Consider the following 17,691-nt stretch of genomic DNA (forward strand, 5'->3'; position numbering starts at 1 on the left):
GTCTTACTGGCCAAAACTTTTGAAGAACATCCTTTGAATAGTATATTACCTCACAATGCTTTTCCTCTCACACTGCAGCATCTGTTTTTACTCTGCATTGTTTAAACTTTCATCTTTGTAAAATCAGTTGCTCTGTTGACAGTACATGTATCAATAGTTATGATTACATACCCTATTGATACTGATGTTACTTGGCCCAGTTTAGAAGCAGCTGAAAAATATCAGTGTAAAACCTGTAACCTTAACAGTGTGTTAGTTCAGTTTAACCTCCTAAGACCTGAACTCTTTCATGGCATGCATTTTTAATTTCTCTTTGCTCTTTGGGCTGATTGGGACCTGATGAATGTAAAAACAAAGAATTACCTGATTTTTTCTTTTTTTTTACCCGATTTTTGTTTCTGAGAAAAATGAGATCCACATAAGAGGACATTTGTTTTAAATTTTGATAGAACAGTGGCAGCATAACGTCCTCGTAAGTGGATATCAGGCCCTTGTAGAGCAAAATTTTGTATTTTGGTCTAGACAACCCAAAATGTGATGTCCATATATGTGGACGCCAGGTCCTAGGAGACTAATTTAATTTTATACTTTTTATATAAATTTATAGCAACTGTTGTTTTAATGCTTTTTGTTATAAAGGTAAAGACCAGACAGTATTACTGAAAGAACCCTAACCATCAAATGATCCCCAATGAGGAGCAATGGTGGGGAAGAAGAACTCCCTTTAAACAGGAAGAAACCTCACAACAGGATCAGGGAGGGGGTTTTTTATACCTTAAAAACAAAGCATCACTGACTCATTTTAATACAAGCATTTATTATACTGATAAAATGAATCCAAACAGTCATTTATGATGATAATTTCTCATGAAGCAAGCAGAATCACATTTTAAATGCTACAGTTTTACAGGAGAAGATACTGAGGGCTTTAAAGTTCACAGTTAATCAAAAAGAAACACTATGTACAAATAAAAAGGAGAAATTTTTCTCCTGTTTGTGAAAGGTGACCGTGCTGTCAAAATCGTACAGGAATCTAAGAGCAGAGTACATAATCTGATGATCTCTGGTGAAAAGTACAGTACTAGGAGAAGAATGAAGGTCAAAGGAATATGACTTCCCTTCAGTTTCCATCTCGAAAGTCTGCTGCACTCATCTGAAAAGAAATAAGTAAAATTTGATTTAAATTTTTTTATTTTTAATATAATGCCAAATCACAACAACAGTTCCCCTCAAGGTGCTTTATATTGTAAGGTAAAGAACCTACAATATTACAGGGAAACAGAAAAACCCAAAAGACAAACTCTTGACACAAAAGGTGCTGGCAGTTACAGGGTAACAGGGTTAGCAAGGAAGAAGAGCTTCATGCTTTTATTATCAATGTTCTCATTTCAACAAAATTGAGACAATTTAGGCCAAAATACATCTGGGAAATATTCTCAGCTACATGAAAAACAATGTGTCCTGCAGCCAGTGGTCTAAATCACACAGTACAGAGCTCAACATCATAGAGGCAAACTGGATTACGTGAAAAAATACAATACTGAGACCAAGTGCAGCTACCGACTCAAATAAAAATAAAAACAGACAGAAACCAGTCAAAACTCATGTCAAAAAAGGGTCAGAAACCAGTTCAAAGTCATGCTAGAAATGGGCCAGAAACTAGTTCAAAGTCATGTTAGAAGTGGGTCTGAAACCAGTCCAACATCGTGTCAGAAACGGATACGAAACCAGTTCAAAGTCATATCAGAAATTGGCATGTCAGAAGCCAGTCTAAAAACCAGTGGTGCAGTTTAGTTTACTGGTTAGCAGGCATGCATGCCTTATAGCTGAAAGCTTGGGTTTGGTCGACCAGCAATCCTTTACTTCATCTTTCCTTGCACCCTCTCGCCCACCTTCCTATCAAGTCTTGACTGCTAAACTGCCAAATAAATGTTAAAATCTTTAGAAACTCTTCCAAAATCATGCCGGACCCTAAACTTTGAAAATAAGAACGAGGAGGGCTGTCCAAATCATGGACGGCGTTGTCCTGTCAGATGGATTTTTTTTTTAAAGAAGAAAAAAAAATGGAAATAAACTTAATCTACCTGGGTGGCCCACACAAGTGAGGATGATGTACTAAACACTTGAGGGAGTTTAAACATTAGTATGGCAACATGCAGCAGGTGTGTCAAAGCTACACCGACTAAACTTTAACACACAGCAGCGCAACACTGAAGCTGCATCTACCTGATGGTCAAAGTCTTCGAGATCCAGCAGATTGGTGGCCTGAAAGCAGACCTAGAAGACAGACAGAAACATTGTAGAGGGATAGACAACAGGAACAGCTGATGCAGTAAAGGGGGCCTGGAGCCTGTCCCAACACTAGAAACTGGTGTCCATAAAAGGAAGCCCCTTTTCAATGACATCATGCAGTGCCAAGAGGAAAAAACAAAACAAAAAACTGTTTCTCCAGGGGCAGAAGGTCATTTATACTGCCATGTTTTTAAAAAAGAGCCAAAGATTACTCTAAATTTCTCTCTCTTTTCATCTCTAAATGACATCAGAGTGTAAAGATTCAGCGCCAGCTGCTTTCAGACGCCATCAATATGCTCCTTCACCATTTCTAACTGATGGCCAAGTGAGGGGAATCACTGCTGATGGGTTTTGGACAATTGTCCCCATTCAGAGCATGCAGAGCAAATTTCCATTAATTTGCATCTTTGCGTAGAGAGAAGACAACAGTAACATGTTTTAGGACGTATGATTCAGGTTCACCCTCCTGGTTGTATCAAACTTGATGGTCTTGCTGACAGGACCTCTCGGTTTTGTGGCGACCTCGTTCACCAAAAAATAAGTGCGCGCGCACACACACACACGCGCGCATGCACGCGCACGCACACACACGCACACACACACACACACACCACTACTGACATATTCAAGAATGGAAACAATGAAAGTGAAGATGAACCAGAATCAGTCCAAATCCTCGGGCCCCTGCTTGCCCGCTGCAATCTGCATACTGCCACAAGGTGGTGCTGAAAGGGCCACCACACAGAAAGCAGCAACGTGGTGACTAGAGAGTCAATGACAGCCAGCAACTTCAAGTGATGATGGGTAAAACTGAGGATTTGAGGACACATGACCAATAAGCATGTGATATTAACTTGTCCGCCATTTTGCCATTGTGACGATGTAAGATCGAGCAAATAAAGTTCCACTCACACACGCTTAGAGACCAGTTGTGAGAGAGAAATGAATTGTGATAGTTGCTGGGAAAATAATTGCTAAAGCCTCAGTTAAACGGACTGACAATTTGGTCCCTGACAACCACCTGTTGCTAGGGAAAAATGCGTATTGCCCATCCGATTGGCAAAGACCTCCTTGTGAGCAGTTGGACTTGTCTACAGACATTGCCCAACTGCTCAAGATCGTTTGCCTTCAAAATAAAAGCTCTGGCAAAGGGTGACAAAGAGTGTCTGTGAAGGTTCTCAGTCATCCAGGTCATCATAGTCTAAAGAGCTTGGAAAGAAAAGCGTCTGGACTTAAAGCCACTTCATAAATGCATGGCACAACATAGAAGAACCTCCTCCACGGGACAAGACTCAGCTGTTCATCTGCATCTAAAGGACAAAGGTCACTCTTTTAAGGATGCCAATGTTCACATTTTGGACAGAGAAGACAGATGGTTTGAAAGAGGAGTGAAAGAAGCCATCTATGTCCACTGTGAGCGACTGTCTTTGAACAGAGGCGGTGGTTTACAACGCCAACTGTCTGCCATCTATAATCCAGTTTTGAGCTCCCTTCCCAGACACCTTAACGCCCACTCACACCCTGGGCCATCTGACCTCAGTAAATCACATGATAGGGTGGGGCTGGGCTTCACAAGGGGTACACCCGAAACCTTGGCTGATTGTGACCCACACCATTTTCACACCTTGAACTGTGTGATTCGATAGAGGATCAATTGGGGGTCCATGACCCCCTTGGGGACAATACCACAGGGCTGGGACTCTCCACCAATTGCTCTTAGAACTGAAGAAGCTTCTCAGATAGAAGGTGAAACATCTTAAAGGAAACTTAAAGAAGTCCAGACGCATTTTTTTCCAAGCACCCTAGGTTACAAAGATTGCAACTTTTACTTTGAAGGTGAACAGACTTCATTTCTGGTTTGCGTTGTACTTTTTTGAAGTTTTACTACTGCTCGGCTAATACCAAATTTATAGTTTAAACAGTGCTGACTCACCACAGCGTCAATGTCTCTGGGGCTCACGTACTGCTCCAGAGCCTTGTAGTCGTCCGGAGACATCGGCATCATGTTGTCCTGTAGCCTGGACGGATGTCTGAACCACACAGACACAAACTCTGATTACACATTAAGTCTTTCTCTTTAGTCATGATGCGTTTGTTTCTCTCTGCTTACACTTCTGAAACCGAAATGAGCTCCGTCTTCATGTAGCCAGTCTTGTCCGTGTCCTCAAACTCCATCGGTTCAGCAGCTGGAAGGTAAATGAAGCTTGGATGAAGGTCTGCAGAGTATCAGAGTATTTATGGGCGAAAACCAAACGTGACGGCAGCTCTTACCCTCTGATGGTTTGGGGTAGTACTTCCCAAAGGCCTTGTCTTTGGGTATGTTGGGGTAGAGGAAGCGAAGCGGGTTCTCTGGGATGTTTTCCGCTGCCATTACCTTGTAGGTACGGATGATGTCGGGGAGCGAGACGGCGGAAAGCTCCTTCTTCGTGTACGGCTCCACGGAGTGGAAGACCGGCTTGTCTGCGTGGAAAAAGAGACCGAAGATATTAAATCTGAGGACCAAACCTCCTTCAAACTTACTTCTTGCACAGGACATCAAGGCTATTGGTTCATGTGGTTTGATTTGAAGTCGTAGAGAAATCTCCCAAAATAAAAATGTCTCGTCAGCCACTAGAGTGCAGCCACATCTTTAGAGACATTTAATCATGAAAACCTTCAAAATTTCAAGTTTTGTGTTGTTGAAAGTGTAAATGAAGGTCAAATGAAGTGACTTTATCTAATTACCGTGGACGTCGTGTTCGATCCAGGTGAAGGTGATGGCTCCCTCTCGGCTGCTCTCGCTGAACCTGAGCAGGAAGGTGCCCGGACACTTGTCAGTCAGCAGAGCCTTCTCCCTCTCCTTACTGATGAATCCCATGATGCAGCTGCAGGAGGAGAAAACAAACAAACTCACGTTTACCGTTTAAATTCTCCCCCCACGGACTCTCACAGCTTCACTAGAGCGCCACTCACCCATCGTTCCAGAGGGACAGCAGGTGTCTTTTGATCAGATCCAGGATACCTTCAATCCACAACCAGAAAGGGAACGCCTTCTCGTTTGCGCTCTGCTGCTGGACGAATCAGAAAGTCTGGTTCAGTGCACGATGAATAAAAGTGATTAGAGGCGAATATTTGTTGGCTCAGATCACGAGGCAGCCGCTCCAGAGTCAAGGCTTTGGAGCAAGCTGCCTGAGGAGGCTGCAGCCATGGGAACGTGGCTCAAGTGTCAGTTATACTCAAAGCTTTTAAAGATTGTTTTAATGTTATTTGGGAGTAAACTTAGGGCCAATAGAAAAGAAGCTGATGACAAAGATACCCACTTGTTAGATGGATATAGATGCAGACACTGATATAAATACACTATGTTGCCAAAAGTATTCACTCAGCCATCCAAATCTTAAAATTCGGGTGTTCCAGTCATTTCCATGGCCACGACTGGATAAAATCCACCACCTGTCCATGCAGACTGTTTATACAAACATTTGTGAAAGAATGGGTCGCTCTGAGGAGCTCAGTGAATGAATGAATGAATGAATGAATGAATCCAGCATGGTATCGTGACATGATGCCACCTGTGCAACAAGTCCAGGCATGAAATTTCCTTACTACTAAATATTCCAGTCAGCTGTGGGATGCAGACTTTCTCCAAAGTCAATCACCAAAGACTGCCAATGTAAAGTGTCAGATGCAGTGGTGTAAAGCACTCCACCACTGGACTCTAGAGCAGTGGAAATGTGTTCTCTGGAGTGAAGAATCACAGTTTTCAGTCTAGACAGAACTTGTCTGACTGCATTGTGCAAAGTGTAAAGTTTGTTGGAGCGGTTATTATGATGTGGGTTGTTTTTCAGGAGTTGGGCTCAGACCCTTAGTTCCAGTGAAAGGAACTAAGAGGGTTCAGCATATCAAGACATGTTGGACAATATCATGTTCTCAGCTTTGAACAGTTTGCGGATGGTCCCTTCCTGGTACAACATGACTGTGCACCAGTGCACAGAGTAGAGTCAATGAAGACATCGATGAGTGAGCTTGGTGTGGAAGAACTTGACTGGCCTGCACAGAGTCCTGTCCTCAACCCGACAGTTTGACCTCACAAATGTGCTTCTGGAAGAATGGTAAAAAATTCCTCAAAACACTCCTAAACCTATGGAAAGCCTTCCCAGAAGAGCTGAAGCTGTTATAGCTGCAAAGGGCCAACATCATATCAATATATTATATACTGCCTCCAATATATTATTTGTAACTATTTACATCAACACCTGCATAATTGCATTTTTTTTTAAAGTTTTAACCTTTGTGATTGTTACGTTGCCCTCTGAGTCTCCTGGTTTTAAAGGTCTTAAATAATCAGGCCCCATCTTATCTTAATGACCTTGTAGTACCATATCACCCTATTAGAGCACTTCGCTCTCGCTCTGCAGGCTTACTTGCTGTTCCTAGAGTATTTAAAAGTAGAATGGGAGGGAGAGCCTTCAGTTTTCAGGCCCCTCTTCTGTGGAACCAGCTTCCAGTTTGGATTCGGGAGACAGACACTATCTCTACTTTTAAGATTAGGCTTAAAACTTTCCTTTTTGCTAAAGCATATAGTTAGGGCTGGACCAGGTGACCCTGAATCCTCCCTTAGTTATGCTGCAATAGACGTAGGCTGCCGGGGATTCCCATGATGCATTGAGTTTTTCCTTTCCAGTCACCTTCTCACTCACTATGTGTTAATAGACCTCTCTGCATCGAATCATATCTGTTATTAATCTCTGTCTCTCGTCCACAGCATGTCTTTCATCCTGTTTTCCTTCTTTCACCCCAACCGGTCGCAGCAGATGGCCCCGCCCCTCCCTGAGCCTGGTTCTGCCGGAGGTTTCTTCCTGTTAAAAGGGAGTTTTTCCTTCCCACTGTCGCCAAAGTGCTTGCTCATAGGGGGTCATATGATATGATTGTTGGGTTTTTCTCTGTATTTATTATTGTGCGATCTACTGTACAATATAAAGCGCCTTGAGGCGACTTTTGTTGTGATTTGGCGCTGTATAAATAAAATTGAATTGAATTGAATTGAATTGGTTTTGAATATAAATTCAATCATTATCAGCTGGATAAATGAGGCTTATCAGACTATGGCTCACCTTGCAGAACTTGGTCCAGGGGATGAGTCCCTCTGGGTTCCTCTGAGCTTTGGTTCCTTCACAGAAAAACAATCAGGTACAAACATCTGCAGGTTATTCATGTGTACTGTAGGTAGAAGTTTATTAGCACAGCAGTGACAGTCGGCCATTTGTTGACTTTGAGCCATTCGTTTTGGTCTGCAGCTCTCTGAGCCTCGGATCATCTTATATTTCATCAGTAGTAAAGAAACGACAGATTGAGGGTTATGATCTTTAGTTATCGTTAAGGTTTGAGCCTGTTATGAATAAAACAGAGACTTTAAAAGATATTTAGTGGCCCTAAATTTTCTTAAAACGTTACCACGTTATTTTTGTGCGTCTCACCGAGCAGTTTATCAGCGAGCATGTTGAGCTGCTCCTGGTTCAGGCCTCGCTTGGTGACGGAGGAGAACTGCCAGCTGAGCACCTCGGAGAGCTGAGACCACTTCGCCGCAGGAGGGGAGAGGAAGAACTTCAGGTTCTGGAAAACATGACAGTTGGAGATCGATAAGAGACAAAAACGAGGGTACTAGGAGGTGCTAGGAGCGGACTGAAATCAAAGCGTGTTCTCACTTTGGGCTCCGTGGTCAGCATGTTGTACCAGAGGATGGAGGCCCAGCCACTGGGTAGCTGGCAGACGTTGGAGATGACGACCACGGGCAGAGAAATGGCCTAGAAGTAAAAAAACGACAGGAGGAAGCAGCAGGGTTTAATCTCCTCTATCAACTCCAGTTTAATTCTGAGCATGAACAAAGGGCAGGCAGCGGGTCTCACCTCAAGTTTGATGTCGAGTCCGGACTGGTTGAGCTGCAGCTCCGACTCAAAGCTGAGCGAGTGGAGCTCCTCGGTGACGATCAGAGGACCCTGAACACCCAGAGACACACTCAGGTTACCCAAAACACACAAGACCCTTCCCCAAGCCTCTGCAGGAAGCATGCAACGTTCCTGTAACTAAACTTCACTCTACATCACCAATCTACACGTAAAACCACATCAAATATAGTTTACAATCTTTCTCCAACAAAACAAACTATGTGTCCATATCTGTCCTTACGTCACATTTACAGAGGTTACATATAAAGTGGAATAAGGTTCCTCATATAGCTATGTAAGCTGTAATGCAGGACAATGAATTCTTATCTTTTTTCTAGTGTGCATTACATATAAAATGATTTTTTAGGCCACTGTTAGTTCTATAAAGTTCTATAAAATAAAATTTTTTCTAAAGAACTTTTATTTTGAAGCATTCGCACTAACATGCCCTGGGAAGCTGAAACTGTGATTTTCATGTGACATTCAGCCTGGACAGTATTACTAATTTAATGGTTATATTCCACCACACAAGAGAATAAACGCAGAGAAGGAGGGTGCGCTCCTACAGCTAAAGAAGAGGAAGAAAAAACATCCAGGTAGACGAGTCTGTTGCATATTGAAGGCCTCTATGATGACTGCAAAACAGCCAGTATGTGACCTGCAGTCTCAAACACACAGAGCAGGTTTGTGTATTATATGGAACAAAGTTTTAAAGGCTCTTACGTCATTTGTTCTGTTTCCAGGTCCTTTCTGTTCTTTGAGTTGCTGTATGGAGATTAAGTTGGAAAGGTATCACTATTAGGGTGTCAATATATATATATATATATATATATATATATAAATAACCAGTGGAAGGGAATACTGTGGGTTTAATACTAAGACACTGATTTTACCAAATGTCTGAACTCTGCTGCCAGACTGCCGTTGGACTCCTCCATGTTCATGACTTTGGTGTTTGTCCCCAAAATGTTAAACCTCCTGAACCTGATTCAAAGATGATCAATGGAAAGCTATTAATCAGCTGCGTTACTGAATAAACACGTTATATATTTCAATGTGTATGAATGGATTTCAGACGTACCCTTTCTTCTCTGTAACATCCCTGAGGAGAAAAAAAAGTGTTACATATTTGGAAACATCCCAGCATGATGATTCAAAGTGTCAAAAGCAAAGGTGAGAATTTGCTTACTTATCAAACAGGGCCTTGACTTTGAGCTGGTAGTTAAACTCTTGCAGTTTCACCAGAAACCTGAACAGAAAGGAAACGAGACTGAAACAGGAAGCTGACGCACACCAACGGATAAACATCACCTGACGCGATTTCTGCGTTTTCATTTCATTTGGGTACAAAACAAAGAAGGAAAAATTCAAGTCTTATTTTATTTATTTTGTGGGAAGGAAGAACTCTCTTTTAACAGGAAGAAACCTCCAGCAGAGCCAGGCTCAGGGATGTATAGATAGTATGGATATCAGTATCAGATCAATACCAAGCATGACAGGACCAAGAGTGGTAATAAACTGTTTTTTTTTTTTTGGTTTTTTGAAATTATATAAATTAGAAATTATATAAATTATTATATAAATTATATAAATGTAAAAATGATTTAGTGGTCAGGGCAGAAAGACAAGTAAACACTTCACATTTAACTTCTTACCGAAGTTTCACCGTAAACTGGACGCCTGTTTTCAACACCAGTGGTCTCTGTGGGTGGGTGGGCATGCAAGGCTGCCTCTCTACAACTAGAGAGCTTCACACAGATCAGAATCCAGGTTAACAGCCAATAATAACACTCAGCAATAATAATGATAATAATAATAATAACAATAAAGAGTGAAGGGTTTCATACTTGGAGAGCAGGTTTTTGAGGAGCTCCAGAGCTCGGGCTTCCAAGTAAGCCTTCTTCCCTGTGATGGGGTCGTTCTCATAAGTGAACTTCTGCTCCAGCTCCTGCAGCTTCTTCAGGTGCTGACGGACCTGCTGCAGACTCTCCGCTACTGCCGTGAACCTGCAGGAGGGCGAGGACAGAAGATCAGTTAACACACCAACATAAAAGGTTGTCAACAGATGAAGCACCCAGTCGACCGAGGAACTGTTCATGAACTGGACCTGGATTACTTTTGGTTCTCCATTTACTTTCAGTCATTTATCTCCTCCATTTAGGATCTTTCCATATCATTTAGTGACCACTTTCATCTGTTTATCTACCATGTTACGTCTTTTATCAAACTATTTTAACATCTTATTAAACCCCTTTAACTTTTCTTCTCAAACAGGTTCACATCCTCGCAGGTGTTTAATCAAAGTGAACTGATGAAAAAAAACTGATGGAAAAATTAAGAGGTAGACGATGAGGAAGGTGAGGGAAATATTAAATATAGGTGGAAGAATGAAAAAGACAATAAGATTGATGGCTAAGTAGAAGAGGAAGTGAAGAAAGAGGCGATTAAAGAGGAAGAGATGGGATGGAGAGGGCGGCTCACCAGTTCTGTAGCTGGTCCACGCAGGCGTTGGGCGGGCCACCAATGCAGGCGATCTTCTGACGCTGCTTCCAGTCGGGCAGCTCCTCGGAGATTAACTCTGCCAGCAGGGCCTGAGTGATGTTCAGCAGCTCGTTCAGCCCGACCACAGCGTCCTAAAAAATCAAAACAAAAAAACCCCCACACCCAAGAGTCCATCGCATCAGTCACATCAAATGTCCTGTTATGGCGTTTAAAACTCCTCAGAAAGAAAAAGTTTATAACATCAAAATGACTTTATTGTTACAACCCAGTGACCTCAAAGGGATTATCTGTTAGTCGTGTTTCTCGTCACCTGACGCTTGGCTTTCAGCTCAAAGCACATCCTCCCGACTGTCATCTTCTCCTTCTCCAGCTCCTTCACCGTCATGCCGTTCATTTCATTCTCTGCGGAGGAAGAAGGAAAAAAAATCCACACAATTAAAACTTGGAAGCAACATAGATTAAATTTTAATATGAAGTTTTAAGAACATTTAATATATGGCAGTTTGGAAAAGCCCTTTCACTCTGTAATTTTACCAACGCGAGCTACTTTGTTCCGATTTTTTAAGATCAGAATAAACAGATCTGACCAATCAGATCACTGCATTTGGCAACAAGTGCGCTTTAGCTCAAAACCTCAAAACTCAGTCAGCTCTCTGAAATTATTTCTCTGCCTCCAAGAACTCAAATTGCCCCTTGACATGTTGATCTTCACTGTATTACCAAAAGTATTTCCTCAGCCATCCAAATCACTGCAATCACATTTTGGGGTTTGGCTCTACAGCTGAGCATGAACGAGTTTTCTGATTTCCTCACCTCTGTTCTTCAGTGTGTTGACTTTGAAGTCGTACTCGTCCTGCAGGTCTTCTACGTTCTTAATGTTCTGATCCACCACCTGAAAAAGTCAAAGGAACCGGGCCTGTTAGAGATTTTCCAGCAGAGCCAGGCCAACCTCGAGCTGGGACCTACACACTGCGTATAGTTTTACCTGGACTATGTGCTTCATCTCTTTCACTTTGTTGTCCAGCTTCTGTTTCTCCACCACCATGGCCGACACTGCCCCATCGGTCTCATCCTACCGAAACAAAGGTCACACATTTTAACGTCTCCGAAACAGAAACAGGTTTAGACTCTTCGGGATCTTGAAAAGCAAAACTGAATTCAGGTATTAATTTAGACATAGAGGTTAAAGCTCTGCTAAACAACAAAATCAGATCAAGATTACACCCACTCCAAGTGTCTCAATCTTAAGACAAAATCCGCTCTCCTTAGCTAACATTAAGCATCATTATCACGGAGTATATCATAGTTTTGATAGCAAAACTGCATCAATCTTAATGTATGTGGTGTAGATGAACAGAAACCCGTGCTGCTACCCTCATGTTTGATCAGATTTCTGGATAAGGCATTTAAAAGTAAAGACAAAGAAGAGGGAAGAAAACCGAGAATCGCAAAACATGCTAAATAAAGAAGGAACACTTGTTTTAGTTTTAAGGTGTTCAGACTTTTCAGGTATTTGACAAGTCAGGTATTTGACATGTGTTCTGACTTGTAGACGTACCACTTGGGTCATAGTTTTGTCCACTGATCTGTCTGCAGAGGAGCAAATTTTAGCCAGTTTCTCATCAGGGCCAAAAACATCACTCTGGGATCGATGAGGATATCACAGGCAAGTATTTCCTTTTCCGGGCATGTCCCACCGGGAGAGGCCCCAGGGCAGACACAAGACACAGCTGGCATGCCTTGGTGTTCCTCCGGATAAGTGGAGGAGGTGGGTGGGGATGGCTTGGGAGAGGGAGGCCTGGGCATCTCTGCTTGGGCTGCTGCCCCCGCGACCCGGCCCCGGATAAGCGGAAGAAGATAGATGGATGGACAGATGGTATTAAATGGTACTTTTAAATTAAAAGTAATTTATCCCACAAGCGTTGCAGTTTTATACATGACCACAAAAAAAAAAAAAAAATAGGTATAAGGGGTGTAATGAAGTAGATCCTTTCCAATTCTTTCTATCTTTTAGATCTAGTAGAAGGTCGCTTTAATGTTCTGATTACAGCTTGTGGCTGTGAAATAGAAAATATCCGTGGTCGTGTATTCTGTGTAAGAGTGGAAAGATATCACGCAGATGAAAAATTACTGGGAAAAAAAACAAACAAAGGATGATTTTTTTTTTTACTCTGTGAGAGTAAGAGAATATAAATAGCATGAAGATGAAATGGTTTTTACAGCTTTATTTAATGCACTAAAGTTATAATACATAACGAAAAAAAGCTGATTCTGAGGTTGTTTCTGTTGATTTTTCATTTTGAAGAATGAGAACTCAGTCCCTGTGTGCATATTGGGCTTTGATTCATAGAGCATGCAGACATGTGTACGCACCGTGCATCAGCATGATTTTGGAGCATTCAAGCAGCCATTAAGTTGGAAAAGTAATACAATTCTTATCATTTGTTCAGCTATTTTTGTCTTGAAAGCATCTTTTCTCTTGCTTTAAGTTGCATCTGGTAGGATTTACGATGGTCTTCCAGCACCAGAAGCTGGCTGTAATCCACCTATAAGCTGTTTGAATCCTGAACACTCGTTTATAACTTAAACCCCAGATGTGTGAGCCTAAAAGAAAATGTGTATTTAAAGCCAGAGTCTGATTAACGGAAGGATTTAGATCTGTCTGGTGTTATTCTGCTGTTATAGTTATGTTCTAACAACGAAACCGAGCTGCAGCTTTTACCTCGGTGCTCTTTGCAATCTCCAGTATCTTCAGCTCCTCCTTCAGGTTTCTGGAGATGATCATGGCCATGTGGACGGGATCTTCCTGGAAGCGATCCTGGAGAGAGAACCGCTCGTACTTTTAGTTACATAAAGGAATTTAACCTGCCTCACACAGAAGTGTTTCGAATCCAGGGTCGGACCTGCAAGTTTCTCTTGATCTTGCGAATGTTGTGCTGCAGCAGGAAGTTGTTCTCCAGAGCGAAGCGGCTGTGTTGGTCGTCCAGCTGAGCGAGAAGGTCGTGGAAACGAACGGTGGCCAGAGAGTCCTGCATGGCCACCGTGTCCCTGAGGAGACCACAGTAAGTCTTTAAGTAGCATGAACAGAAGACGCTCAGTTTGGGGTTAACCTTGAAAGGGTTACAAATTGGTTTTCAGCAAATGCTGTGCTTCAACAAAACCTTTATCCAAATACTGAGAAGTCCATGATTATCAGTCTCATTAGCTCAAACACTTTTGCTTTGGTCTGATAGAAATCTAGCAATGGAACCGTTAATGAACAGATGCTGAAATGATGACGAAGGACAGGCATTTCTGCACTTTTACAACCAGGATTTTATGGGCTGTGAGGACTTTTTTTCCACATGTAATTAACTTTGTGCAGCTGAACCAAAACTCTCAATATGCGCAAAAATATCCCTGCATTGTGGATACAATGTCGTGAAGCTTTCCATATCCTTGGTGACCCTGGTGTTTTCCAGTGCAGGACCATAGATCCAGATCCACGTTCACGAGTGTGAGCTCGCTTCTGTTTGGTCTACGATGCCGATACAAATGCACCTACAGTTTTCTTTTCCATCAGGACATCCGGTTTAACCTTTGCTTTGATTTATTTTGCAACCTTTGATTTTCTTGTTTCAATGTTAGTTATTCCTCTTTTTTTTTGTATGGAGGGGATATGCCAGATAAAAAATTTAGGTAAATCAGTACAGGTATTACAATAAAAACAACTTTTTAATGGTTCAAACGAGTCAATGAGAAACGTTTGCCAAAAAAAAAAAGAAGAAAAAAAAAGACGCTGCCCTTTATTCGGACTTCTTACCAGTCGATGCTTTCAATCCACTTGCTCAGGTACTGCCGGATGTCCATGGGGAACGAGTCATCGTACAGCTGATCCACCTGCTCCAGGTACTTGCTGTCCAGCATCTGAAGCTGGCCCCACTGCGCCATCTTCTGGTGAATGAAAGCTGCTCTGTCAGGATGTTTTTCGATGTGGCACAGCCTACGTAAAAGACGGGAGAGTCTAAAAGCTGCATTCTTACTAATGACCAGCAGGGGTAACCTGTGAGGTAGCCTCTTCCCCTGCTCAGTGATGCCAATAAAATAAACTCTCTTGGTGTGTTTTTTCGCTAAAATCTGTATTTTCACATCTTGCTAATTAAACATGAACTTAATTTTATTGCTTTTTATCTGTGTTAGTGTCAGAAATAAGAGGTAATCAGTGCCACTCAGTTTCAAAACAACAGGTAGGTGATGGCCAAAATGCTCAGCTTCATGATTTTCCTAAAAAAACAGAAGGTGGCTACATATATACAGGCTTTTCTACCGAGCATCAGGCAAGATTATTCGCCATTTTAGTTTCACAGATAAGAAATGTTAAAGCGTTTTTTCTGTCATATATATCCTGTTTCGGTGGTGGATGTTCATATGAAACATGCACCAGAGCTTCAAATAATGAGGACAGTGTATGTGCGAGTAATCACTGTAGCCTCAGACTGCTCTAAATACTCAGTTTCATTCATTTATTTTCCTACTCTTTGATCTTTATGATGTCATGGAGGGCACATATCTCTAACATGTGCAACAAAAGTCTTGATAGTGAGGGGCAGCCAATCAGAGAAAAGTCAGCTTAAAAGTGAAGGAGCTAAAACAGCTTAGACAGAGGATGAACTGGAGACCAAGTATGAGATAAATAAGGATTATTCTGATCTGGGAATCATGCAAAGCTACTCTAGCAGAGTCCAGGAGTGAAAATATGGAGCTGGAAATAAGCAGAAAAAGTCTGATTTTATATACTTTTTCACTGGTGTGTCATCAAAGACTGAAGAAAACCCTAGCCGGGTTATTAAACGCCCACAAACGCAGATCATGTGTGTGAATTTATTGACATGTATGTCACATTTCTGTCTGCAGTCTTCAGCTGTAGACACACAACAGTTAATAAAAACATACAGAATCTATTATCATGAGGCTGTGAAATAAAAGTGGCAGAAATCTGAGACTTTTTAAAAACCCTTTAAAGGGAATTTATGCTTTTTGAGAATTCGCTAGACGTGGATACTCAGTTAAAGTTTATATACAGTGTAGATGTGTGTAATAATCCTGAATGAATAAAGGAAACATTTAATAGTCATTTGTTCAGAGCTTGGTTTTCCAAGAAGTCATCTTAAACCCATAAATATATGAGGATAATTCAATAATTTGAAGACCTAATTGAAAATTATTTTTTATTTCTGACTCTCCTTGCATTACTGTGGACAGAAGACAAAGGTCAGGAAGCTCCACAACATTTTTCTCACTACAGAAAACCAGCTGCTTGTTTACAGTGTGAGAAATTGTGAAATTATAAGTGCTGACTCGAGGATTGTCACGGACTGCCACCCGCCTCCTTCCTGGCTCAGTTCTGCTCTGACTTAAGATCAGAAAGTAAAAGCAAAGAAAGATGTGTGTGTGATGATGTAAAGGAACATCCAACACTGATTTCTGTTAAAAGCAGCTGGATTTCATAGACACTGAAGCTCATAAGCTGTAATTAGCTGCACAGATTAATTCCCATATTGTAAAACAGGATTGTTTGACAGCTAAAGAAGAGACAAATTAACCTTTTTGTTGTTTACTTTTTTTTTTTTTTAAATCAAACTCAATCTTATCTGTATTTATCTTGTTCTAAGTGGCTAAACCTGAATGTAGGAGGCGTCTAAGGTCAGCTTAGGTTTCAGTTTCCCCACAAATGCGACTCTGCCTCCAGCATCAGTTAAAAAATATATCATTAAGAGTATTTAAACGTATGTGTATCTAGATATATGACCTAATTCCACATTCATAAGACGATCATAGCCAATAAATCCATTTCACAGCTTTAATTTTTAATCTTTCTGGCTCCCCAAGTCACTTAAGGCAGCCCTGTGGTTCTTTCCAGCTCTCCTCAGCCAAACTCTAATCGGTAATGTGCCTTTTTAAGGATTCAAGCAGAGCCCCTTATTTTAACATCTAACAATTCAAGATTCAATAGAGTCTCTACATGTTGGTGCCTCACCTGAGAGATCGGCATATACAATAATTCATCTGGTGTTACACATCGACTAAGATCCCGACTTTTACACTGGGTTGACGGGTAATTATTTACGTTTCGGACCCCTAATGGTTGGCGGTATGGACGTAAGCGTGTAAAAAGTTAAGATTTTATTTAAATAAGAGCTACGGACAGATACACAAATATTAACACATACACAGAGGAACGCTTATATCGCGTAAACTGCCATCAAGTGTTTCCAGGAGTCGTTTTTTTAAGCATTACCGATTAGCAACGTCAAGTTTAAGTGCTCTCCTAGCACGGCTTGCTGTGTAAAAAAAGGGTCACAGAGGCGATTTATATAAAACAACGTCACCTTTTGAACATGTAAGTCGTGTAACTCACCTTTAATGTAAAGGTAACGTGTACAAGCTTCCACAGGAAGTAAGTTGTGTTTCCGAAAACGCTTGCGTCCCTAAATGTGCCAGAAACAAGCCACACAGCTCTCCTACCTTTTTTCTACTCCGGTGGCGCAGCTTACTTTACGGAAACACTATCAGCCAATCACCGCACACCATTTACGACAAGCCCCCGCCCTTTTCCACGAGACAGCCAATCACAAAGAGGGAAAAACGGCTGTTGTTGACAGCTACCAAGCTTGCCTAAAAAAAAAATACACAGAGGGTGTTTTTTTTATTTAAAGCTGCCCCTGCAAGCATAACATCAAGAGTCAAGATGTATTTTGTCATTGTACACAGTCAAAGAGAACGACACTGTACATAAAATGTATTTTTAATCTAGTTTAAAGCAACATGACGCAGGCTTTTCGGAGGGAGACAGTCAGTACACAGAAGAGCCGAGAGTGACCACGTGTTTTCAGAGAAAGCGAAAGCGGCAAGGACGCCTACAACTCTGAAACTGAAACTTAACTTAAAAGTTCTGTTTGATCGTTGACATGTGAAAAAATTCTGGAATAAGAAA

At 41.6% G+C, this 17,691-nt stretch overlaps 1 protein-coding gene across 6 annotated transcripts; it reads right to left on the reverse strand.

Annotated features, from left to right (window-relative positions):
• Positions 1–822: 822 nt before the first annotated feature.
• stat1a (signal transducer and activator of transcription 1a) lies at positions 823–17,237 on the reverse strand. Of its 6 annotated transcripts, none has more exons than XM_063467753.1 (25): positions 17,116–17,237; positions 14,521–14,648; positions 13,622–13,766; positions 13,441–13,536; positions 11,704–11,790; positions 11,532–11,610; positions 11,029–11,120; positions 10,698–10,849; positions 10,064–10,222; positions 9,872–9,964; positions 9,406–9,465; positions 9,298–9,318; positions 9,110–9,200; positions 8,940–8,981; positions 8,178–8,267; positions 7,977–8,075; positions 7,749–7,884; positions 7,386–7,441; positions 5,245–5,342; positions 5,017–5,156; positions 4,564–4,752; positions 4,403–4,478; positions 4,226–4,322; positions 2,227–2,277; positions 823–1,153 (listed from the first exon to the last, which is right to left on the reverse strand). In XM_063467753.1, exons 2-25 carry the CDS (start codon positions 14,646–14,648, stop codon positions 1,121–1,123), a joined length of 2,310 nt encoding a protein of 769 aa, XP_063323823.1. In that variant the 5' UTR covers positions 17,116–17,237; the 3' UTR covers positions 823–1,120. The 6 variants fall into 6 exon arrangements, with proteins under 6 accessions (XP_063323823.1, XP_063323822.1, XP_063323821.1 ...); XM_063467752.1 differs by having other exon boundaries at positions 14,521–14,651; XM_063467751.1 differs by having other exon boundaries at positions 14,521–14,700.
• Positions 17,238–17,691: the final 454 nt, after the last annotated feature.

The sequence above is a fragment of the Pelmatolapia mariae genome, linkage group LG23, assembly GCF_036321145.2.
Source record: "Pelmatolapia mariae isolate MD_Pm_ZW linkage group LG23, Pm_UMD_F_2, whole genome shotgun sequence".
In the NCBI taxonomy this organism is placed as follows: Eukaryota; Metazoa; Chordata; class Actinopteri; order Cichliformes; family Cichlidae; genus Pelmatolapia; species Pelmatolapia mariae.